At 36.9% G+C, this 27,412-nt stretch overlaps 2 protein-coding genes across 2 annotated transcripts in view; one reads left to right on the top strand and one right to left on the bottom strand.

Moving 5' to 3' along the window:
• hwt (SH2 domain-containing adapter heavyweight) overlaps positions 1–27,412 on the bottom strand; it is a 225,182-nt gene that overhangs the window by 138,075 nt on the left and 59,695 nt on the right. The window lies entirely within an intron of this gene.
• On the top strand, positions 7,798–12,171 carry LOC100883671 (uncharacterized). The gene is made up of 3 exons (XM_003705792.3): positions 7,798–8,000; positions 8,946–9,388; positions 10,005–12,171. Exons 2-3 carry the CDS (start codon positions 8,970–8,972, stop codon positions 10,573–10,575), a joined length of 990 nt encoding a protein of 329 aa, XP_003705840.2. The 5' UTR covers positions 7,798–8,000; positions 8,946–8,969; the 3' UTR covers positions 10,576–12,171.

A 27,412-nucleotide genomic window follows, 5' to 3' on the forward strand; every position in this document is an offset into this window, starting at 1 on the left:
CTATATCGACTGGCTTTAATAAAATTAAATACCTTTAAAGAATATCAAACTTGTGTACAGAACTTTCATTAGCAAAGTACAACTATTACACTTTTATCAAATCTATCAAGCCACGAATCGTGTCAACAAAATAAAAATGCAATGTTAGCAACTGACCTATCGAATTCGTGCAAGAGTAGCTCTCAAAAAATAAATAACATTCTAAATGAAACACGCTCCAATTGTATGAAGCAGATATTGAAAGAACCGACAGAAGCCGGGGTCACAAGTGGCACAAGCGTCACCGACAGGCTTACAGCCCACGTGTACCTCGAACATCCGCCAGAAAGCGAACGAGAGTGTAACAAGTACACAAAATCACGCAACCCTATCAATTCCGGTCGCCCACGTAGCTTCCTACGTCCACTATTTCTGGATTTACAATCGAACATATTGCATAACAACGACGCTAACGTACCCATCATTTCTATCCCGCCACTGCAGGCTGCGTCGGAGCAGTGCACCCTAACCTCGACGAAAAAATCAACAGCGATATTAACGACGATATTACGGCAGAAACGTACCGGGGGTCCAGAAGGCATGTTTACACTCACACAGTCGCGCGACAGCACGAAGACATACGGTGTGCACGTACGTACGAGGGTAGTTGGTTCGTGCACGATTATCGCGGATGATGTTAACAAATGGACTCACCTTTCGCGGGAACGGACGGGACCGGAAGGCAGGAACAAGCTGATGCACGAATGGAGCCGGTCTACGGACGTACACAGTGTGGACGATCCCGAGAGCACAGGTGTAAAATCTCCGAAGACGCGGCTACGCCGCTCGAGTGATCGGTGTGGACTGCAGAAAAGCCCGCAGATGATATCAGAGACTTAGGGGAGACTGCATGACATCATCGCCGGCCAATCGCGGCGGGGTCGACACTGCGCAAGCGTTCAACCCTTGGCGCTGGGGATGTTGCGATATATCGCAATCGATTGCTCAACTTCGCGCTTACGGCTCTACCGACCTCTGCGGTGCACGGCGGGAGGCTACGTTTAAATTAACGCGGGAATTTACTGCGGTAGCTGGGCAATTCATTTTGTTTCGTGTTTGTTCGTTTTGTGTGTCAACAATTTTTTATGTAGCAAATAGGTACGTGGGAATGTACACTCTATGATATGTTACTCACAGCATTTGTGGACGTTTGAGAGGTTATAGAAGGTTAAAAATGGAGATAAGTAAAACATTATATTTGATAAACTCGTTATTATCTACCGAAATAAGATAATACTATTAAGTTATTATTTTTATCAAATACTAATAACATATACTTCTGATGTTTACATTAAGCACTCTGTCAATCACTAAGATATATAAACTACCTCGTGAACGCAAAGATAATTGATTTGATGATTTCTATTAATAATGTAACGATGTGTTTCAGATAACAACCACTCAGAAATGATATCTGATTCGACAGTGGAAATTTCATTAACATCCTTTCAGTGCTTTTCCATATCAAGTAACAATAAGAATAAAAATCTTCAGTTATTTCTCTATATTTACCCCTGTTCTTTTTATCATGAAAAAACAAGAACTATTTCATATGTAACAATTTGAAAGGTATTAGTGAATATCTCCTCCCAATATTTTCATACAATAATCGAGATTTTTAAAATAGTCAGAAGGCTATTTTCGTGTAAAATAAGACAGGTACACGGTTTTCACATCGATAGAAATACTTGGTTGCACGGTCGTTGCCCTTTTGGAAGGCATTACCTTTGCCAGACGAGACATAAGCTTCTTTCACGTTCCTGGAAGCGTCAAAACATGTAAAATTATTCCCCGTTGGTGGAACACCTAACACAGCATCCTTTCTTCGAATCTTCGGCTGCGACGTCGTTTCCGATACACGCGGAGGATTCGTACAGGTGCAAACAATGGTTGCGTGGGACACAACATTATCATGCACCTGAATACAAAAGACTCCTTTTATAAAGGCGAGGTGAAATTGCCGTGGAAAAAGCGTGTCGAGTGCTTCTGAACTACGGGCATACAAGATGGAGAAAGGAACCGTGGAAAGACGGTAATTCTTCAAGAAAGTTTCCGTCTTTCCAGGTCGAGCGGCGGTAATTTGGAAGGGACAAAACTGTTGACCCCGTGTTTCAGTGCAAAGATGAATGAACATTTTCACGTTCTTGCGTTAAACCTTCTTGTAAAACTTAAGGTTTCTTAAACCTTGAAAACACCTTCTTCTTTTATCGACAATTTACTCTTTTCTGGGTGGGTGCCATCTTTGTTATTCGTTTCTGCGATTTATTGTCGTTTATTTTTGTCTCTATCGTTGACAAATTACTTATATCTTAATTAGAACTATTGATACAAATTTTACAGGTTATTGGGATGCAGGAGTATAGTCACATATGTGTTACATGCAACACTTATGTCATTACAGTTATACAGTCATGTTATTACTTATATTACATGTTAGGTGAAATACATCTGCATTAGACTTGCGTTTAACAAAGACTATAACAAAGTCTCTTTACACGACCATGCATTGGCCTTGCATATTAACCTTTAACATTGTATATTTACATATGTTTCACATGTACATACTCTCTGAGTATGAAAATACTCCCTGTATGACCCTACAGGAAATTTGAAAATTACTTTCTCTACAGACTATACAAACATACAGCGAATATTTCACTGTAAATGTATCAGAATAAAAATATGACAAGTTGCCAAATTTTTCCAACTTCAACCCCTGAATACTGTTTGAGTCGACTGTACTTGACGCAGCGATAACCAAGAAGTCGCTGACCGTTTGAGAGTTTAAGCTCCGACGCGTTGATTTCTAAATGTATCATTAGCACGAGTCGAAAATCGAGTTCTCATGGTGCACGAAGGGTATCTTCCTTATTCGCGACGTTTGCCACGGGAAATATTCACGCTACGATTCTCAGCGAGGTAACGACCAGCACGAAAAGGCAACCTGTGTCAAACACGCGTCGCACGAGAAATTGCTATTCGCGGCAATTAACTTCGTCCACCTACTGGAACGACAACCTATCCAATCTCGTGCACGGTGACATTTTCTGATTCGAACACGGCATTTCCCGTTATTGACGTGTAACGAGATGCTCGTTTTGAACAATTGCTCCAGCTACCGAATCAATGACCCATTTGCCGTTTTCAATCCTTGCATTTGCGAATTTTCAAGCTATGAACTTTCCACGTGTGTATCATGACATCAAATTTATATACTATATTTTTATGTATCTGCTTTTGTCTATTGTGTATGTTTCTATACCTGTGTTTTTATAAGTACATTTTAATACTTTGAAGACATTCGATGTTTTTCGTGAAGACATGTTCATAATTGTAAGCTAATATGACACATATGATGAACATATAACTGTACATCTAGTATATCGTGGACTTTACTGTAGCTAATGTACAATTAATTGTTGAGTAATTGAGATGTCAGACAAGATATCAAAAACTGTTGCATCATAAAACAGTGATTTTTAACTTCAACCCCTTCTATGTTAACTCAGACACATGATAACATGATAACATAAAAATTCGATGACAGTCATATTTGCATAAAAATTGAGTTCCAACACCAATTATTCATGCAAGAAATACCTCTAAATCTAAGGTACACCTAACTTTATTTATCTTAACATTGCATAATTAATTTTGACGCAAGTGACAAAAAAATCAACAACCCCAAAAAAATCATAGGTTAAGATCAATGTCATTAAACGCTACAAAATGCAAAATAAAATTTTTCATAACAGAGTGTCGATATAGAAAATAATTTTGTAAAGTACACGAAAAACGTGAATATTCCGCTTTTACTTTCCATTTCTCGTCGAGCATCTAACCATGCTAATAATCAACGGGAAACGCGACGACTCTCCTCGCAGAAGAGAGAAAAGCTCGTGTTCATAGTCGAAACAATTCCCCTGTCGATGGGAAAGCTTTTCTGGTGCGTGAGCATGTGGGCGGCTACACGTAGGTGGTATGGGTCCTGCAGCAATATGTCGCATAATTCGACCATTCCTCATACCATATTTCCAGCGAACGCTTCGAAGGGAACAAACTTCGAACATGTGTACACGTGCATGCACGCTTTGCCGTTTCATAAATACGCGAAGTAGGTGGGTCGTCGTTTGCTTTCAAAGACAAAGTCGCGAAACGCAAACCGATCCAGGAAATATCGGGATTGTATAGGATTTTATTCCACGACAGGGGATTGTCAAGATCGAAGAAACGCCTGGGACGTGCACACTCTTTGTGTTGTATGTTAGGGAAAATGTGTGTGGAGGAACGTTCGATTTCCCTTTCTATCGGAATATTCTTTTTTTTTCTTTGTTTCTTTCGAACATTTTTTGTAGGCTCCGACAGGTATTCGTATGCTTTTGATGGCTCCTTTTAATTGTTTTATTTAGTGTTTGCGATGTGTCATGGTGAATGATCGTGTTGATAATTGATTATATTAATTGGTGCTGCTAATGGCTTTCGAACAAGATACACTTTTGACGCGACTGATCAAATTAAAACCACCTAGGTAAATTTTGTGTTAACACTATTAAGTGAGTTTTAAAATCCTAAATAGACTGAGTGCTTAAACCTTGTGATGAATAAAATGCTCCTAAATAAGAGATTGCTTAATTACTGTATTTTACTGTTTAATCAGCTGTATGTACGTATAAATGTATGTATAAATATATGTACACATACACCTAATTTATTTCAAATATTTTATCTGTAATATCCTCAAGCTTTAAAATTCAATTGAATTTCAAACCAGCTATTTAATGTAACCGAATGACAAAGCACAACATCAACGTTAAAAAATGTTTGCATTTCGTATATAATGGAATTCCTATTTCTGCTGGCTCACCGTCGAACAAAACACCTTGTTCAGTTGGATAGAAGCAAACGCGATAACTGATTCTCCTTTGCAACAAAAAAGAGCTGGAAGGGGAAGATCGATTACGCTCAATAAGGAAAACCCGAGAATACGTACGAATCAATCACCGAGCTAGTTGGCGGATTAAGCTTCACAATACTCTGCTATCACCTGTATCGATCGAAACCGTTCGACAAAATTTTCTATACATAATCAATTTCAACTGAGATTGCTTCTCAAAGAGTTCCATGACAGATGAATATCGACTATTTCCAATTCACTCTAAGCTTATTTCGATCATTTTTATACGAACTTAGCTACTGTGCTTACGGTGCAAACGCGAATCTAATCTCGGAGCCAGGATCTTCTAAGATGGTCACGTTCGATGTTATCTTTGAGTCTGTGATCGGTCGGTGGGAGACGCCGCGAGAATTTGTTGCGTTTTGTTAAATTTTACAGGTTGCACATTTTATGGAATTTACAACCCTTAAAATGTTATGTTTCTTTTGTATAAAATCATGCTTACATCTATATTTGATGATCTGAATACTGTATGCAATGAATTTATCACTTTCAGAATGTCTATACTTTGTCACAGTGACCGCCATGTTCATATGTGAACTCATATGTGAAACTCAGTTAAATTAATTATTTACAGAAAAAGCAAAGAATATAAACATTTCAACATTCTCAATATTGGTACAGTGATATATACTAACGAACTAAAAGGTGAAGATAGAAGATTAAATACCCTTAATCTGTATTATAGCATGTCTGACCACAAAAGTCTGCTTTCACTGTGGCAATCAACCTATACACTTACAATTTTAAATACCATGAACTGTAATTTTATAATATAATACATCGTGATGAAACGAGTGTTCAGAATGACTCGGACCTTGACCATGATTCAAGAAACGAATATTAAATTCAATTTGTATCGTAGACGTGCGACGCAGAGAAACGACGCGTGTTTCCATCTCGCGGATTTCCATAAGTGACTTATGGTCAGTGGGTATTACCCCCATGTGTTGGGGTGGGCCGGTCAGATATCTTTGATGTGACGTTCGCATAGGGATTCAAATGAGGGATGGTCGTTATGAGGCCGGGTGTAGAATATCATGCCCGCGTATTTGGTTTCGCACCGGTCGTGCTACACCCGCGCAGGCCCGCTTTCATTACAGCCCCGAATTAGTAACGAAAGCTCAAGACAGCATGCAAATTGCCGCATTATTTTGAAAAATTAGTCCATCGCCTCTTGGATACTCAAGTACCCAAGGATTTGCTTTGTTTATCATTGACATGGTATCAACTGGTGAATTTTAAATCACACACAATTTAATATTTCATGGAATAAAAATATTGCAAAATGGCTGTAAAACTTGATGTTTGCTAAAAATGACTACAAACTCACTTGTCATTGGTTCGTTTTAACTAATTCAAGAAGAATAATGAGTTAAAATTGTAATTCATTTGTGAATGTACACAATGACAGTGAATAGGTTAATATGAAGTTAGGTTAGGTTTCCTCAGTTACTACAAACATTTCAATTTTTTTATCACGTCTTACGTGAACCTACAAAGAACTTGATAAATCAAAAATGATGCTTCTGGGATGAAATATGAACATAGTTAAAGTATTCTACTTTTCCTATTGTCTATTATTTTTTAACTTCTTTACATAACCTAAAAAACTTGCAAAGTCACTAAATCTCAATATCCTCTTATCCAAAAATATTTCTTTTACGGCTTTAAATGGATATCGTATTATCAGTAAACAATTGAACGACATTTAAAAGCCATGCACAAAAATATACTGCGCAAACAAAGTTATTTGTTCAGAGTTTCAACGTCGACAAGCATTAAACGTTCAATTGTTGATCGAAAATTCCCTCGATCACGGTAGAAACAACAGCCGGATCATGCGTCAACATTACGCAGAAACCTTATCAAAATAGCACGTATTCGACGCTCGAAAACCCGTACACGTCAAAGTATTCGAAGCAACAGGGGAACCTAGCGCACCCATGAAACATAATCCCAGATTTCACGCGAAGATTATCAACGATGACCATCGAGGGTGACCAAAATGGAAGCGGCGAAGGGTCGTATGCTGTCCAGTTACGATTTTTCATTCGTAATTAACTGTCACCGACGAATGAACGGTCAAGTAATCAAAACGGAAACAGAAATCCATCACGTGTTCGACGTTTCAATGTGAATATTTTGAATTACATACTTTTCACGTTATTCTATAGAAAATGCTATAATACTTAACATCAAAAACATTCGTACTTTGGTATACATTCTTTTAGGAATTTGTATGCATTCCTTTAAAAGGAATTTTTAAAGATTAAAGTTTAAATTTTAAAGTTGCATAAATTGTTAGAGGGTTTGATTCAAGACTGATAATTGGCATTTTAAGAGATGAGGTCTCTGAGAGCTCATGAACAGTGCTTATTAACAAAATGGAGGACAGTGATGAGACACAGAGCGGAGAACGACACTAAATTCTGAAATTCCAAGAGTTCAAATTCAGAATATTGAGAGTTTTACAACTCAAGAATTTTGAAATTTGACCACCTGAAAATGTAAAAATGTATAAATGTTAAAATCATAAAATTAATAAAAAGAGCCGACTCCCAAATTACTCCACCGATTAATTCCGTATACGAACGTTAAAAAAATTGCGTAGAATCCGCAATTCTGTACCTTTCCGTTTCCCCGGCAAGGTAATAAATGCGTCGGTTACCATTCGTCGACACGGCGCGCATAATAACGAGGACAACGAGGATTCCCCTTCGACGATTTCATTTTTCGCGGTCCGCTCGGTGCGCGGAGCGTTTCTCTGCCGCGAACGAGCGTGAAAAGCGGTCCCCTATCAGAAGGCGGCGGGTTTTATCAGATAAAGTCGCGCTATCGGTCTTGGCAAATAAGGGAACGCTGACAGTTCGACGATGACACACAGTGCCGGTTGTTACGAAGGCGTACGTGCCGCGACGGCTATTTTTTCTCGCTCCCTTACCCCCGCGTGTTCGTAATTTCAGTTTCGCCCAACCTAGCTGCAAGGACGAGAACAACCAGTCGAGTGAGTAAATTCAGCACGATCGATTTTAATGTATTCACCAATGTATGCGTGAACGCTTCCCTGTGATCTCATTTTGTCGCTGTGATCGAATGTTTCTTGTCCCGGAAATCGACCATCAATACGAATTAGTTTCTTCCTTTTTGATAAAATTTCTTCATTGTATAGTGTATAATGATTTTATAAAACGCTACTGTTGAATGAATTGGGTGCATGGTAGTTGTAAATTGTACTTAAAGAAATGTATGTATTTCTGATATATCAGATCTTTGTTACACTAAAAGCTGTAGGTGCAAGCTAGCTGCAAATTGTACTAAAGAAAATGTATATATTTGATCATTCCAATTAATGATACATTGAAGGATTTACTAAAAAGTTTTGAGTACAAACTAAACATAAATTGTACTTATAAAAATATTTCTGTTGCATTACATCTTTGTTACACTGACTTTGTTACACTTAATTATGACAGTCCATAATGTGATCATATATGATCAACCTTTTAATGAAAGCTCTGCATGCAAAATGTAAATTAAGTACAATTTCAAGTTACATTTTTGTAAATTTCATACATGAATATTATTGTAAATATAGTAAGCTGAAAATTGTTGTTTCTGTTGCAATTTCGAGTTGCACTCAAAGCATTTATCACCGACATGTCACGCAGATTATTTTTAAGATTTATTGTTATGACTTCGAGCAACCTTAAAATTTCCAACTTCGAAATAGCAGTCTAACGACCGTCTAATCTACCTCGACTGATAACCGACAACTGATTAAATATTTTTCTTATCTGCCACGAGACCCAGATTATTGTTCACGACCGGCTTTAACCGTATCTTACGAAACGCACACCGTTTAGATCACTATTTCTCTTTAAAAAAATTCCGTCCGTTAAATTGAAACGTAAAAACATGAATCGAAAATATAAAAGGATTCAATTTGCAGGTATAAAAGTAAAATCGACTGATCATGGATACCCTATACCCGAATCTGCACGAGAGATTCAAAAGCGAGGGTCTCTGCCCTATTTGCCTGCTGGAAATGGAATTAGCACCCAGATACACTTGCACAAACGGACACACGATTTGTTATCGTTGTAAACCGTACTATTATGGCTGTCCCACCTGCCAGGCACCGTTAGATATGGAAACACCGTCCTCTCATCCGAATCCACCTTATCCGCCACCGCCTTCTCATTTCTTGCCTCATCGTCTACCACCGAAATTCCACGAACATCATCCGACAGCACCGATAGATTTCCATGAACACGAGAGAAACTGGTTCCCACCCCAACCCAATGAAGACCAAGAATTAAGGTCTTGCTCGTACGCTCATTTGGGATGCTGGGTCAAAGTGCCCATTCACTTGGCAGACCTTCATGAGTCACGGTAAGATCAAATCAAAATTAAATTTTTTATTGTTACAAAATGCAAGATAATTTATGTACTTTGTATGTTTTATTTGGGGAAAAGTGCAAATATCCTTTGATGAGTATCTTTGATATTTTGTACTTGTATGGTATGCACTTGTATAGGATTACTTATGATACATATATGTATATGTATGTGCATATGCATATGTATATGTATATGTATATGTATATGTATATGTACATGTATATGTATATGTATATGTACATGGACATGTATATGTATATGTAGATGTACATGTACATGTATATGTATATGTACATGTATATGTACATGTATATGTATATGTATATGTATATGTATGTGCATATGTATATGTGTATGTATATGTATATGTACATATATGTGTATATGTATATGTATATGTATATGTATATGTATATGTATATGTATATGTATACAGGGTGTCTCACAATTAATGTAGCTCCCGGAAATACATATGTGGTACTGTAATATATGCACAATTATAGTATCATGTATAACACATATGAAGTACAAGTATCAAAAAATACAATATAACAAATTTTGACACGAAATAAACAGAAGTATATTATCAAGTTCATACACATTTCAGATGTCAATTTCGACCCCACCTGGAGGAGGAGCACCTTCCAACGGATCTGGTGCATAAACACGACGATTTGGTCGAGTGCAGATATCGATCGGTTGGTTGCAACGTGAGAACAACACCCTGGAGGACTTCGATCCACGAGAAATATTGCATATACAAGGATCGTTCCGAGGGTTTGAGCGAAATTACCGAAGGACTAGAACAAACGTCGATCACAGACCAATATGGAGACCCCGAGGAATTGGTGGAATGTAAATACAGGAAACACGGTTGCATGGTGAACATGCCGAGAAGGAGGAAAAGGATGCATCAAGAAAAATGTAACTACAGAAAATACGATAGTCAGGAGGATGGATCCTCGTCTGAAAGCGAGTACGATCCTAATGAGCAAGTATCCTGCAAATGGACGGAATATGGATGTAGAGTGAGACCGAAGAGGAGCCGCTTGGAAACGCACGAGGAAAAATGCAACTACAGGATGGAGGAATGCGCTTTCAAGCATAACGGATGCGAAGCTTTGTTTCATCCGTCCAGGAAGTTTGCGCACGAGCGGGGCTGTCAATACGCTGATTAAATTTCGTCTGAAATTAAATATATTTTGTGCGAGAGTATATGTACGAGTGAGTTAACACTATTTTTTAACGCGGTTTTAAGAGGAAATTTAGTCGATGGTGAAATTGGTCAAGTTTGCAATTCGAGCATTAATATTGAAGTTTTTGCTTCCATGTTTCAGAATTGCTAAGTTTCTAAATTTCTATGTTTGGGGTTGTTGGAAAATTGAAGAACGTGAGGATCTGAAAGCTTGTATTCCTGCGTATTCAAGTCTCTAAATTTCCATATTGTCAGATTTCTGAGGTTGCAAATTTTCAAATTTCCTCATTTCCAAGTTTACAAGTTTCCAAATTTCTAATATTAAGTTTCCCAATACCCAAATTTTCCAATACCCAAGTTTTGCAATACCCAAATTTCCCAATACCAAATTTTCCAATACCAATTTTCCAATACCACATTTTCCAATACCCAAATTTCCCAATACCAAATTTTCCAATACCAATTTTCCAATACCAAATTTCCCAATACCCAAAATTCCCAATACCAAATTTTCCACTACCAAATTTCCCAATACACAATTTCCCAATACCCAAATTTTCCAATACCACATTTTTCAATACCCAAATTTCCCAATACCCAAGTTTCCCAATACCCAAATTTCCCAATACCCAAATTTCCCAATACCCAAATTTCCCAATACCCAAATTTCCCAATACCCAAATTTCCCAATACCCAAATTTCCCAATACCCAAATTTCCTAATACCACATTGCCCAATACCCAATTTCCCAATATCCAAATTTCCCAATATCTAAACTTCCAAATACCCAATTTTCCAATACCAAATTTTCCAACACCTAAATTTCTAAATCCCAAAATTTCAAATTTTCAAATTATCAAACTTCTAAATTATAATCCTGTACTTGTCGACTGATATTCAAAAGTGCAATATAGAGTATATATCATCAGTTAATAAATAAGTTTAATAATTTTGCGAGATGAATACACAATTCCATTAACATATATGCTGCACTGTTATTTCACGGTCCATAATCGAAGCTTTATTTATGCGGTGCGTTTCGTAATACACTAGCAGGCGTTCTTAATCTTGCTGGCGCATAACGGGAAGACGTACAAGCTGCCTTGGTACCTGGAACTATCGATTCCAGCATACATCGTTCCAGAAGTCAGTTCAAATACACTGAATACCACCCCATTAATTACGTTACCTTCAATTAGGTTGCTTTGAAAGAAACAGGTAAAATTTTCAATAAACAAATATAAATTTCTAAATGACATGGTTTTAAAAATTAACTGCAAATTATTACTAAATATTACTCTATAATATATATATATACGTGTATATTTACACACATGGTTCCATTGGTTCAATTACCAAAAATTAACTTGAAATTGATTGATTGATTGATTGTTTTTATATGGGCCTCTACTGCTATGATCATTGGGCCAACTTGAAGTCGTAAAAATGAAATATTGTACTCTTATAAAATTTTGGACACGACCTTATTAATTATTAATCTCTGAAGTAACTCAAATTTAATTTAACTAGAATTTTACCTATAATAAAGTCGTTATATCCTAAGAATAATTGTACAATTTTTTCAAGAATAAAATTGTTGAATTTAAATATAAAAATTATATCTTTATAGACCTGTTACCTATATCTATACAGTAGTTAGCTTCGCATTAATAAATGTTATGCAACTATAACGATTATTCTACCGCACATTAATGATTATTTATCCACGCAGCGATTATTCAGCCAATCAAAATTAGAAGATGAATTCCAATAATACCATTAATCTACCCAGGCAATAATCCATCTTGTATGCTTGTCACTGTGCACCAAGAAGTTTAGAAATTCCAGGGATCCAAGAACTCCGAGGATTACACGAGTGAAAGGATTATTTGTTCCTAGCATCCCCATTGTGCATCCCTCCGCCCCTCAGGGTTGTATCGTCCACTTGATAGTGAAACTTACACCACCATTCGAGGGATGATCTGGAGCATGATCGCCTGGAATGAGGGAACGATGGCGTGGCTGGGATATCGAACACCTGGAAGCTAATGGTGCAATCTCCCTAGCTGCTAATCATCGCACCGTTTGTTGCCGCTGCAACACCGGAGCTTTATGGCGACCATTTATTAAGGCTACCGAAAAAGCTTGGGAACCATCTTAAACTACGTTTGGGCAACTACTTATATACTATAACGATAAATCGAGTTGAAAGCGTTTATGCCAACGACCACCAAACCTCTAAATGGGGCTTTTTATAGCGATAATGGTTCGTTCAGAATGCACGTGAAAGCATTAGTGCTGGAGCGGCGAAATACCGAGTCGAGATTGATCGCTTCTTCGATATCTGTTGTGAGTATCCTAAGTGCAGCTACGAAACATTTTAAACTTCTTAAATCCCTTCCCTTACAACTTTACGAAGTTCAATTTTTATTTTAACAAAGTTTTATTTAGAGTTCGTTTATTTAGAAGAAATGAAAAGTTTTGTCCTTTATGAAGTTCAAAGGAAATTAGAATTTTTCTTATGGAACGAAATTTATTTTTATGAAGTTCAAAATTACTTGTATTCGAAATGTACAAATGCAAAGTAAATTTCAAGCTGAAAAATAAAATTTTCAGTTTGTTATCAAATTTTTTTTTATCAAGTTTGTACGAAAAATCTTCAAGTACTAATTGAAATAAGTAATTTATTTTTTATTCAAAGAGAAAAGATAAATATACTGCAGTAAATGAAACTACTACGCTTATTATGTCGTAATGACAATAATTTAATAATATTGCATTTTTAATGTGTCTGAATGTATTAGGTGACATGTTAATATGTCTTGACTTTGATCACGAAAATTTTCGCTCTCCAGCGAAAAAAAAAACCAAGCGAAAAATACGAATGCGGGTTGGAAAGATTCAACGATGGCCTACATGAAAATCTCAAAAGAATCCGGAGAGCCGGGAATACACCTTTTCAGATACTACATAAATATCGAACGGACCGGAAAACGATAAACTCTTGTCCGTTCACAGTCCACAGAAGCCGTCACCGAGTCGGACAGAACTTTAACGTTCAAGGGTGACCCAAGCGATGGACAAAAGGGAATAGAGACTGTTTTACATAGTAAAGACCAAGGAAGACTACCAGCACCATCACCGTTGCCCAACCGTATTCTTAAAGAGGATACTCGCTTCTGAAATGAGCTGAAAATTCTCCACAACACTCACTCGAAATGTTTCTCTCGCGTTTCGTTTCCTAAGATATTTCGCCGAATTTCGAGGTACAGGAACTTGAATAGTTCACGATATTCTGATACAATTTTATTATCATGTTTTTTAATAAAAATGGAACATGAACAATTTATGGTAGAATGTTATACTGGTGTGTTAAAAAAAAAATAGAACATGATAATGATGTTAGAGTTATACATAAGAAATGACATATGAATTTATGGGTCTTTTGATGGTAGACATTCAAACTCATCAAAATGACAACTTCCAAATTAAATTTAATTTTTCAATTTCATTTTTACAATTAAATTGACAAGCACAAATTGTTAACTTGTTTTTGCTAAAATAACGAATGTATTTTTATTTTTATCCAAATGAAACATGATTACATATGACTATATCACATGTGACTACATATGACTATGCCATGTGTGACTGCATATGACTATGTCATGTGTGACTACATATGACTATATCATATGTGATCACATGAGACTATATCATATGTGACCACATATGACTATGTTACATGTGTCAGCATGTGACTATGTGTACATACATGACTTCATCATCTACTTCGAATCTAAAAATTAACTAACAATAACAATGAGACTAACTCAAAATTCCTCTGCATTTTTTAAAAATATCAAAATCTCACAACTCTGCTTTTCACATATGAATTTCATATATGAAAATTTTTGCCAGAAAAAATAGTTGAGGTGTTAAGATCTGCAACAGGAGCACAAATAAATCAAAGTTGAACGATGAAAGACAAAATCAGTAAGCGAGTTCAAGTTTGCAATTGAAGGTATAGGTGAGCAGACTCCGCTGGTATGAGTGAAAAAGGGTGGGTAAGGGGTGCGAGTAAATTGCACCCCTGGGGAACAGATCTGTGGAGTGGCACGAAGGGCCACGGTAAGCCAGAAGTCAGCCAACTTTAATTAAGACACAGGTGTCTCTTCCTTATAGATACCGGGCTTCTTACAGAAAAACGTACGATATAACTTGTATGCCACGATTAAAAGAAAAAATGATTTTCAGATAAAAGTATTTACAATTCCAAACAAAAGTCTTCGCGTGTAAAAACTTTTATATTTTCTCCTATCTCTTGCTAAATATAAGAAGAAACATAAAATTGCAAGAGCCAATTTACATAATAGCTTAAGTTGCTTCAAATTAATGCAACTTAATTGTACAAAATTATAAATGATATTAAGGATCAAAATTATAAATGATGTTCATGTTCAAAATTAAAAATGATATTCATAATCAACATTATAAGTGATATTCATGTACAAAAGTATAAATGATATTCATGTTCAAAAGTATAAATGATGTTCATGTTCAAAGTTATAAATGATATTAATGTTCAAAATTATAAATGATATTCATGTTCAAAAGTATATGATATTCATGTTATAAATTATTAGTAATTTGATGAAAGTATAAAGCAACATCCAATGAAATTAGAAAGTAATACATTGAATGGTATCACAAATGCAATTTAAATTTTGCGGAAATCTCTCGCTAAATCATATCTTCATCTTCTGAAGAATCCCAGAAAAGGTGTTAACATATACAGAAGTGACTTTAATAGCGAACAGGGAGTTTTTGCCGAAAATTCAGATACAATATCCCCGTCACAATGCCGACTGATGGCTAACCCAAGAATCACCTTAATGCATGTATTCATACGGTAAGCTCACGCTTTGAATCAGAAATATAGATAGAATCACTGTAACGGGGATTTTGACACGGATGAACCCTTCTTGACAAAGCAACTATGCCACGTGAGATATCTTACAGTGATTTCTTTTAAACACTGTTCAAATAACAAGAACCTTACTGCGATATCCCATTGTGTCTGTCACACCCTTTGTAAAGGCTACTGGGCCGAAAGAAATAAAAGACTTTCTTTGTTACAGAAAACATTCTATATACAGAATTATTGTGTACGAATCTCGTCGTTGTGGGACATCTAAATTATTTTTGTTATTATTTATTTATACTAGAAGCTTATTTCGAGTTCAGTGGTGAAATTTAATATCTTGTTATAGGAATTATTTGTCAGATACTGACGCATCTGTTGCGTCACTGCTACAATATAAATATTACGAGTTAAAGTGTTAAGTCAATTTTGTATTCAGTGATCTTTGAGTATGTAAATGTTGGATCTGAACTTTAAATTGAAGTATTAAAAAGTCAAGCAAGATTTGAACTCATCAAGATTTGCACCAGACTTTACAAAGCATGACAAGGTGTTGAACTTTCATATTTTTCGCAATATTTAATAACAGTGGAAATTACAATAATCATCTTAACACCCAATTTACAATAATAAAGCTGGACACCCATATTGACATTAAATCAATTTGCTATGAATTCAATAACCACAAATATCTAATTCAAGCTATAATTAGCACCGATAACTCAATTTTGTTTCAATTATCCCCAGCTAACTGCCTGTAGTAACATCTATATGTACCTCCACATTAATATTATCTATGGTACTTCATGTAACCGTCGATCATCACGGAAAGTAAGCCCATCTAGAAACTGTGCCCACCGTAACCTCCACCGTAGGTCTCATATGGTGGCCACGAGTTCAGGACCATAATTTTCTCACATAAATACATCTCGCTTAGGTAAGACGGAGTTGGGTCAGTCGGAAGGCTTCCACGAGGCACGCGAACTCCATAATTCACCGGTTGCTCTCGATTTCACGGAGGGAAAACAGTCGTATCTCAATTTTGTCAGGACATAACTATCAGCGTTTCGGTAACGAGAAAATCCACGGTGCTCATGATCCTTTGAACGGGGAGCCTCGATGATTGGATACCTTCGAAACATCTGATTCCCTGGCACGTGCGCGATTATCATCCATCGATGCCTCGCGTGTAATATGGCCGTGCTCCAGATCGAGATTTATGGGGAATACACGTGGGTATACGTTGTTGCAAACACGATGATTGGAACGGGACACGATAATGTGGAGTATTAACACGTTGACCGTCGCAAATCACTTTCGATCGTTATACTGTTCCTTTCGTTTAACGAAAACAAGTTAATAACAATAATTGAGATTCCTGACATCACAAATTTAATATAATCACTGAGTTTTAGGTTTTTTTTACTAGATAAAAAGAGATCTTCTGCGGTTAATAAAATGCTACTTTCAATTCTTTTTTAACACTTAAACTACCAAACCGGTCAAATGATCGCTCCACAAGTTTTTCATTATAAGGTATACACTTTGTTAAAATACATTCCTTGAAATCAGAATTCATTTTTATTAAGATAAAGAATAAATGTTTGCACTAATTTATGTTTCATCGTTATTTATTTTTTAACTTCATTTTTAATTTCAAATTAAGTATACATTATATGTCGGTAGTTTTAGTGTTAATTTTATTTTATTTTATATTATTCGTTTATGATTATCCCATGTATAGAAACAAAGATATTTCTGCTGTTCAGTAATGTAACATCATTTTGCAGGCACCATTTTAAATTATTCATTTACAATTGTCAGAGGTATAGGAACAAAGACATGTTGATGCTTTAGTTTATTATTTTATATTCATATCCCAAGTGTAGTAATACTTGAAACTTCTGCTGTTCAGTAATGTAACGTCATTTTGCAGCCACCATTTTGAATTATTCATTTACAATTGCCAGAGGTATAGGAACAAAGACACATTAATATTATAGTTTGTTATTTTATGTTCATATCACCAGTGTCATATTATTTAAAACTTTTTTAGGTATTCAGATTTTTTAATACAACTTTGAGAGTTGTATTTAAAAGGGACCTAACCTAAGCGATAGAAATATCGCAAAGATGGCGTTTTGCAAGGAGAAAGGGTGTCGAGGAGAAGAAACGGATTTAATGAAACTCAAGAAACCCGAATAAAACTGTATTTGTAATGCAAATACGGTTTGGACCTGTCCCGAAGGAGCGGAAAAATAAAAAGTACGAAACAAGCGGGAACGAAATCGACCGTCCCATCACTCTCGGTTAATCCGATTTCAAATTCTTCGACGTCTTTGGGATCACGTCCCTGGCGTTTGCCACCGGTCCTTGCCTAAAAAATCCTGATTTCTTTCTTTTAATTACCTTGGGGAGACCGACTGATCGTCAAACCGAGCGCACGCCTGGAATCCTTATTAAACGAGTTCCAAATCCTCGCAACCAATTCTTGTTCTGATATTCAATTTCGATTTTATTGGAATAAATTATATACACTCTGTGTTCGATATTAAAATTTGGGGACTGAAGAATTGTGTAACGATTCGTTTTGAAATAATTTAAGTGGGATAGGTTAACTTAACCTATAATTTTCTAGACAGTCATTCACAGTTAAACGCTACAACTAGCTAAAGTTAAAATGTTAAACACATTTTGTCTTCAGTGATTCTAGATTATGCAGACTATAATTAAAATTGAACGCAAAATTTGATTGCAGTGAAAATATGAGTCTGTCAGTTGTGAACTGCAGTGCGTCACGAGTGTGCGTCACATGTAACCTTGCCACCATAGGGCAAGGTTAATAATAGTACTAATAATACTAGTAATAATAGTACTAATAATAGTAACGTAATAATAATACAAGGTTAATAATAAAGTTCACATGAAAATATAATTTTCAATATCATAAAATTTTGATGTTATGTTGCGCTGAGTATAAGATGCTTTGAAGCAAAGTTGACAGTAAACACGAGAATCTGGATGTAACGCTAATACTCTTTCCCTGAATGAATATCCTTCGCCCAAAGTATACAACGCAATCTGTCGGATAAATATTATCGAAGCTTCTGCCGCGAAGATGTTAGGAAAGAAAGAGTACAAAACGAGTGTCGAGAATCGAAGGAATCATTATTTACCGAGACTGCCTATTGTCCTCTTCGACGGATGCATTGTCGAATTAAGGGCTTTTGTGACAGCGAATGGCGGAGGCTCACAATGCATTCCCTTCTCTCTCGCTCCTTTTTACCCTCCGCCGTTCTCTCTCTTTTTAACCAGTTGATAGTACCACTCTTTTCTCTCGTTCTTTCGCCGCACACGTCCATCTCTCTGCGCGAATCGCTTTGACAGTTGCCTCGCAAATGAAAGCACTTTTCCGCCGAATAGACAAAATAAATCGAGTCGCTCGTACAATGTCGATGATATCGTAACAATACGCGTCTGCTCGACGTCGACCTACGCGCGGATAAATACGCAACCCCATCGCTACGAAGAATCTCTCTATATTGCCAGACGATCAAGCTGCGTCCATTGTCCACCCCTTCGGTCTCCCGTCATGTCCACTAAATTTTTATGAAGCGTTAAGATATTCTTCATTTCTAACAATTTTTCTTTGTTCATCTTTTCTCTATTATTACTTCCATTAAAGTTTATTAAGATTTTTTGATTGTGCTGTTAAAAAATATGAAACATTTTGCCTATTGGCTATTTGAGATATTTTTAAAGCATAAAAGTTTGAAGTTACATAGAAATTTTAAGGAAACATATTGGAATGCAACATAACCTCAATCTTCAGTTATTTTTAATTCGACTCTAATCAATATCAAATTCTCAAATACATTATGATATATTCTTATCTTTAGAAATATATTTTTATGTATATAGTATACTGTACAAAAGCGTCCAATTAAGCAATTAATATCGAACAAGGTATACAAGAGTTTTTGAAAAAGAAACTCGAGAAAAGTATACAAGTAGAAATAAGACTGAAATATATGTTCGAAAACGAGAGAAAAGGACGAAAAGCATAGGGGTATGCTCCAGTGATTTATCGATGATAATTAAAGAGCCGAACGTCACCGCCGGCTGTGTTTCGATGACCAATGGCCACTGCGTGAGTCTCGTATTAAAGCTCGTTCGCTTGTTCGGTGGCCATCGTTTGAGAATAATTAAACCGTGCTTTCGAAATAAAACACATTCGATCCATCGACTTTCAAAGCGATGTACGTGTACCGAATTGTCTATTTTAAATGTACATACCAGAAACGATAACTTTCAATAATTTCCCAGTTATTACTCACTAAATTCCAAATGAACAATTTTGAAAGCACATATCAATCCTTTGCATATGAAAGCTATAACCAGAATCTGTTTATATTTTCCGATAATTATTATTTGATTCGTAATTTGTTTTCAAAATCCGTAATTGATTACTCTTTAATTACAAGAGATTAATTGCAGTTCGATGATTTTTGAATAATAATTCTGAAAGTTGATATAACCAGAATGATCTGTTTTTCCGATCATTATAACTTGGTAATATTTATAAGATGTAATTTTAGAATATCAAATTTCCGTTGATTTTTTATCGATTTCCTGACTATGATAATTTTCCGGTCAGGAAAAAAAAAGCGGATAAATGAAATTTGGATTGTGACGATGATTAAGGCTGTTGGTTGTACCCGATGATATAACATCGAAGCGCCTTCATCCACGACGCCTCGACGTTTCTTCCATTAAGGGCCACCCTTGTCCCCCCATTACGAAACAGCAACGGGGCTACTCTCAGCCCTTGCTCGTCCTCTTTCGACGCTTCATCGTCGTTGTCATCGTTGTGGCGTTACCAAAATTACATTGAATCCACAAAGGGTTGGGAGGAGACTTTCATCAATGCATACGACGCCTTCATTGTTCTTCCCGTGAGATTGATTCCATGGCTTTCTGTATATACCCCATAAAATGTAAGACGAGATTCGTCTTCCAAATTGTTGTCTCGACTTTCTCACCCCTTTCTTCATTCAACCTTATCCAACCTATGTAATGTTCCGCAAACTTTAATGAATACGTCGATGTACGAGAAGTTTAAAATAAGATCCAGCATAAACTTGAATTGAAATACGAACATAAATCAGCATAATTTCAACCTGTACTCGACATTGTATATTTAAACAACGTAACCCTGATTAACATCTGAACTACAGTAAGGAGTGTAATATTTTTCGAGTGGCTCATCGTGGAACCATAACTCTTTTTGATCGAGTGACCTTAGCCAACATGCTACGAAGGATGAAGAGATACCACGGTTGAATTGTAATAATGCAGCTGCATACCAACAGACTTTATACACGTCTCTCTTCTTGGCAGATGAATTTAGGTGTACTATCTCGAGGAGGCCGGTGGAGTGACGTATGAAAGCTCGGGATGCGAAATACGAAGCGAAAGTACACGGTCGGGGCGAAGAGCAAAGGAAACAGCCGGTTCCTATTTAGTGCTTCTACGTCGACTATGTCAACGTTATTATACCGCAGATTCCCAAGGGAGTGATGCTACACTCGGCCCGAGAGGGGGTGTGACCACGGTCGAATACATCGCAAAAGTGGTTTTTTAAAATATGGATCAAGTGTAACGCTTGCAGAGCTCTACGGTGGGGGAAGACACCCTTTGAAGCGGTCTGTAAATTGTAGCAACACCTTGTCAACCGCGAAGAAGGACGTTCCAAATTGCCTTCTCAAAGAACTCCAGATTAATAGCTTCGATAGGGACCTAAGACCAATCCATTCTTACGGTTTCCATGGGGAGATCCAATATTCCATTTAATTACAAAATTCCAAAATTTCGTATTATTTTTTTTAAGTCACCTTCGGTATCTTTTATTTTAAGTATTCTTATTAGGAACTACTCGTTTAAAAATCTTAAAATATTTAATTAGGATAAATTATTTTTGTTGTAAGATGTTCATGAACAAGTAAATTATGGATTCTGAGAATTGAAACAGAATACAAACACAATAATTTAAATACTACATATTTCTACATGTACATATATGCAATATGTGTCTACATATCGCATATCTTATTTATTTTAAAAATAGTGTTACACAGATATATTGTTCTTCAAAATAAATTCTACGGTTATTATACAAAATTCATGGATGTTTAAAATTTCAATAATCTGAAAAATCTCTAGTGATATATCAGGAAATTCCGTACAGGTAAATGGAAATAACCGGCTTGTTCAATAAGTGATGAGGTGTAACGATATCAAAACACAGGAACAAGGAAACCTGTGTCTCAAGAGACTCATTCTTCTTTCCTGTGCAATCGTGAATGAAGAAGGTCTTCCAGGTGGAATATTCGGGATAACCACAGCAATAACCGTTTCGACCCTCGACGGAGAATGAGATTGAGGCTTTTTTTATTCCTCAACGCGCACGAATTCCTTACTTCTCGCGCTCAAACTGGTGGAGTTAATGAAATTTTTCTGTTTCTTTCTTTTTAAATGCTGTCCTTACTTTTCATTAGAAATGTATTCCTATAAAATTGAATATTGTGGGTATTCATATTCAACTCGTTAATGCTTTGTTTTGAATCCATTTACGATGCAGTAGAGTGAGAAAATTCACATGTGAGAGTGAGATTCACACGTGAATCTCAATACTGAATTATTATAATAGTTAAAATCTTCTGTCTCTATAAACTATACAAGTTATTTATAACAAACATCGACAAAAATATAAAAATTTGTTACATATCGAATAACAGATGCTACCTCATAACTTTAGTCAATAAAAAGCAAGGAACGTAGAACGCATAAAGTTCAACCTCATTGTCTGACCATAATCGTGCTTAAATCACTAACAGGCACGCACTAGCATTTAATAAGCCTCGTAACAACGAGAACGTATTATCGTAAATTCGGCAGTAACGATCGTCGTAAAGAAGCATTTACATTATCAGGAAGCAAATACTTCGGAAAGGAGGGTGCTCGTTAGAAATCACCGAGAGTTTCGCGAAGAACGCAAGTCTCGAGAGGCACGGCAAAAAGAGTCGTAAAAATACGTTTAACGATTTTAAAGTCCATCGAAACGATCACCCTTCGTCTCGTCGACGAACATTAGGTCGATACACGTGTCGCTTTTTACAACAGAAGGAGAAATAGCTACAAAGTATCGTCGACAAGCACACTTCGCAGAGACGCGAGCGTTTATTCGTTGAGAAGCTAGAGAGGGAACAAGAAGAAAATTTTTCCACGGAGCTAGGGAAAATAAATAACATCCCCTCGCAAGGGTGGTCGAGAGAGGTGAAGAGGAACTCGTTGCTTGGAAATATATCAAACCAAACGTTCCTTCTTCTCAGCGTGTCAGAGCATGTTTTACGCGGTCTGTCGACTCACCGAAACAATAATTCAGCCAGACTTGCTTGCTTTTTTCCTTCGTACGTCAGTCTCGGTAAATTATAATCATGTATTCTGGATAAATTGTAATTGAACGTGTTTATATCGCACGTAAGAGATTCCTTGAATTTATTGCTGTCATTTGGGGATTTACTCTGGATGAATTGTTAGGGGTTGTAATTACCTTCACACTTGTACTGTACTTGAAGGTACACCTTAGTTACACCCTATATGAAGGTATATGAAAGTTAAAATAGGTAAATGAGATTAGGTCAGAATGCAGTTATTGAGGTTAGGATTAGTACTGTTTAGAATTTCTGATAAATTGTAGTAATACAAAAGACTTCTAATTTGAAATTGCACTTGAAAGTTATCAGCGGATAGAAGATAAAATCCAAGAAGTTTATTAATGTGAAACAATGCGAGCAGACTCAATTACAGAGGGACTAACGTTCGTTTTAAAAGAGCACTCGAATCAGCAGAGTTCCTGTAAGGCTTCCATCCTGGAATTCCAGCCAGCAGTTTCGTCTCATTGTTCCCTCGCAATCGTCGTTTCGCGTTTCGTCTTTCAGCGCAGCAATTGAAGTCGAATTTTTACGGAATCCTCAGGATGAATTTCTGCCCGCCCCCGTGGAATCTTGGATGTTGCATCGAGCACGTGTACCAATGGCTGTAAGGAAGGTATCGGTGGATCCATCGGGATGTTCGTACACCCTTGAAAGGGATCCTCCTTCGCTTCCTGAACGGAATTGAGGTTTCGCCGGTGAATGGACCACGGCGTACACGTAAATTGCATTGTCGCAATGCCGGGACCTAACTCGAAGCACCACCGACGAAGGGCTGACCGGCCAATTAGCTTCTGTAGGCCCCTCGATAGAATTGCACAGCAACTTGACTCGACGATCCGCGCACAGTTAGGGCTACCTCGTTGGCAAGTACCACTCCAAGTCCAGGATCGAGCTAGACTCAATTTAACCGTTCTCGCTCGAATATCGAATCGTTCTGCCCGTCGTCCCTTTGCGGACGCTCGGAATCCAATTTCCACGCGGATAACTTTCCGCTTTCTCCGCTCATGGTTAACGCGCGCTCTTTTTATTGTTAATTTTAACAGGTTGACTGCCATGACACTGCCATAGTTGACTATAATGCAGATTATAAGGGTAGTTCATTTTTTATTTCAGCTTTTAATCGGTTAGTGTATCGTTACCTCAATATATGGGTAAAATAATGGATCATACCCCATACGTCACATGTGTGCACATATTATACACGACAGTGCTATAAAATATCAAAATTAATGTAGCTGCTTTCATTTGTACACCCCCACATGAACTCAGTTAAACATCAATTCTAATAGTATCATGTATAATATAAACTAATCTGGAGCATATGTGACAATATGTAGCATATGGAGCATATGTAAAATATACCACATTGAAAAATAGTATACTTTAATATACTAGTAAAATTTTTAAAGATTGTATGCATTCAGTGGTGGCAGTAGTAGTGATGGTGATAATAATGTGTCATACTAAAATACATAATTTAATATTTATATCTCATCACCCCTGAATAAATGTACCTCCCCCACAAAAGTGAAGTAACGAAAACCGACATAAAATACACATCACCTTGACCGTAAAAGCGCTAAGAAACGTATAAAGGCTTTATACCCTGCAAGGCGTCCTCTTCAGAAAAATTCAGAAATTAAGTTTCCTCTCCAGTGATTTACCCACGAAAATCTACCCGTAAAATATCTACAAATTTTTCGACTCAAATGTTAATTAAAAAGTGTCTCTCCAATTTAAGTTCACGTTAATAATCCTGGTAAATATTTTATAAATTTTATCAACATTTCCTATGTAATTTTCAGTCGATAAGCTTGCAAGGTGTCCACAAGCAGGTAAAGAAGAATACCGGTCGGTAAAACAGCGAAGAGCTTGCGCAAGCCCCTGAATTATCAACAGCGGAGTCAAGTTAGCCGGCGTTCCTTCTTGTTTAACCGAATATCAGGCCAAGAGCTTTTGCTCGATAGCTACGAAAGAATATCGACCACCGTGCGGCACACAAAAGAAAAGAAGCAAATATTGAATTAAGAACTCAGCTGGTGAAAATTAAAGAGACGCTTCTTATGCCGTGAAACGATCGTCGGCTCAAGGAGCCGGATAATAAATCGTACTCTTTCCGCGAAAGCTCGAAATTACTGAATTAAGATGAAAGCTGAACACCGCGACCTTTAAATGGTACATACCTACGACGAATCGAATTCAATTAAGGTCAATTCCTTTTCTTGCTGCGAACTGACAGTAATAAACGATAGAAGTTCCATTCTTCGATTAGCAAATCCACTCCTCCGTTCTTATCGGATCGAATACTTCTCTTGTTCCAGAAATAACAGGACGATATCTGTACAAATTTATGCCTTTAGAAAGCAAACTTGTATTGAGAGTTTACTTGGGAAATATTGATAAATGTGATATTGATTGATTTTCTAATTTTATATCTGCGATGAATGCTACGTTACGAAATAATGGTTTTTAGATTGACTTTTAATGGATGATAGTTGCGGTGGTAGAGAAATATTTGAAGAACTGAAAGTCGATGTAACATTTAATCGTATGCCACGTGGTAGTTCCTCGCGTGATGATATAACGTCTGTTACACAATGTATAATTGCACAACGCGTGACTGTATGCATATATCACGTCACAGTGCAATGCGTGGCAATCCAACGATGGCGATATAACGCGTGGCAATGCAACGCGTGGAAATACAACGTGTAGTGATATAACACATAGCGATATGGTACGTAGAGATATTAATACGTGGCGATACAACGATTAGCAATATTAGCAAGTGATATTAAGTTTGATATTAAGGCGTGAAAATATAACGCGTGGTGATGTAACGGGTGGTGATATCACGCGTAGTAATATTAACGCGTAGCAATACAACGCGTAGTAATATTAACGCGTGGCCATATGACGCGTAGTAATATTAACGCGTGGCGATACAACGCGTGGCGATATAACGCGTGGCAATATAACGCGTGGCGATATCACGCGTAGTAATATTAACGCGTGGCGATATCACGCGTAGTAATATTAACGCGTGGCGATACAACGCGTGGCCATATTACGCGTAGTAATATTAACGCGTGGCGATACAACGCGTAGCGATACAACGCGTGGCGATATAACGCGTGGCAATATAACGCGTGGCGATATCACGCGTAGTAATATTAACGCGTGGCGATATCACGCGTAGTAATATTAACGCGTGGCGATACAACGCGTGGCGATACAACGCGTGGCGATACAACGCGTGGCGATACAACGCGTGGCGATACAACGTGTGGCGATACAACGCGTAGTAATATTAACGCGTGGCGATACAACGCGTAGTAATATTAACGCATGGCGATACAACGCGTAACAATACTAACGGATAACAATATTAACGCGTGGCCATATAACGCGTAGTAATATTAATGCGTGGCGATACAACGCGTTGCAATATTGACGCGAGGCGATATAACGCGTGGCAATATAACGCATGGCGGTACAACGCGTAGCGATACAACGCGTAGCAGTATTAACGCATGGCGATAGAACGCGTGGCGATATAACGTGTGGTAATACGACGCGTGGCGATGAAACCCGTGGCGATATAACGCAAAGTAATATAACCCATCAAAGTCCATATGAAATTGCCAATACATTAAAATTTCAATGTCACTAATTTACATCACTATTTGACTCACTGCGTCGCAATTGTTAATACGTAATCGCGAATACTGATTAATCATATTACAACAATTAATTGTTGAATTTATTAATCGGGCTATTTGAAGCACAATAAACAATTAATAACAATTGATTCATACAGTTGCTAAATTCGACTTTCTTCGTAAAAATACAAGATTTTAATAGCAACCTAATGTGGAACACGTATTTAATCCGACAGAATAAAACCACGATAAAAGATGACTGTTAATTAAACGGCATCGGATAATCGCAGTATCGTTCGACCACGTGCTCGGCTCTTAATTTCATTCTTTATTAATTCATGTCCGCGAAAATACAATGCATTTCAATTACAGGAGACGTAATTCGGTTTCGATTATTGCTTTTCACCGAAAGCTATTGAATTCCTCATTAATTTATCGACACGATTCGTATACAGGAAAAGCAATAAAATGGAAATAAAGAAGCAACGATTGGTCCACGTAATTCGCTTGAAAGGATGTAAAAAGCTCCATACATTTACAGGAAGCAATTTATAGTTACCTTTTTATATTTCCCTCTAATTTTATTTGATACCATACACAACTGTACGTTATCGAAATTTTTAATTATCTTTGGCAAAATTATATTCGAAGGAAAAAGAAAGGAATTAGTACGTATAAAACGTTGAAACAAATGACTATTATCTCGACTCATTCGTCTGTTTCATCTTTTAATGGCTT

The sequence above is a fragment of the Megachile rotundata genome, chromosome 5 (genome assembly GCF_050947335.1).
Source record: "Megachile rotundata isolate GNS110a chromosome 5, iyMegRotu1, whole genome shotgun sequence".
Taxonomy (NCBI): domain Eukaryota; kingdom Metazoa; phylum Arthropoda; class Insecta; order Hymenoptera; family Megachilidae; genus Megachile; species Megachile rotundata.

Coding starts and splice junctions, on each gene's coding strand:
- LOC100883671 (XM_003705792.3), top strand. CDS start 8,970: ATGGATACCCTATACCCGAATCTGCACGAGAGATTCAAAAGCGAGGGT. Junction 9,389..10,004: donor GCAGACCTTCATGAGTCACG/GTAAGATCAAAT, acceptor TACACATTTCAG/ATGTCAATTTCGACCCCACC.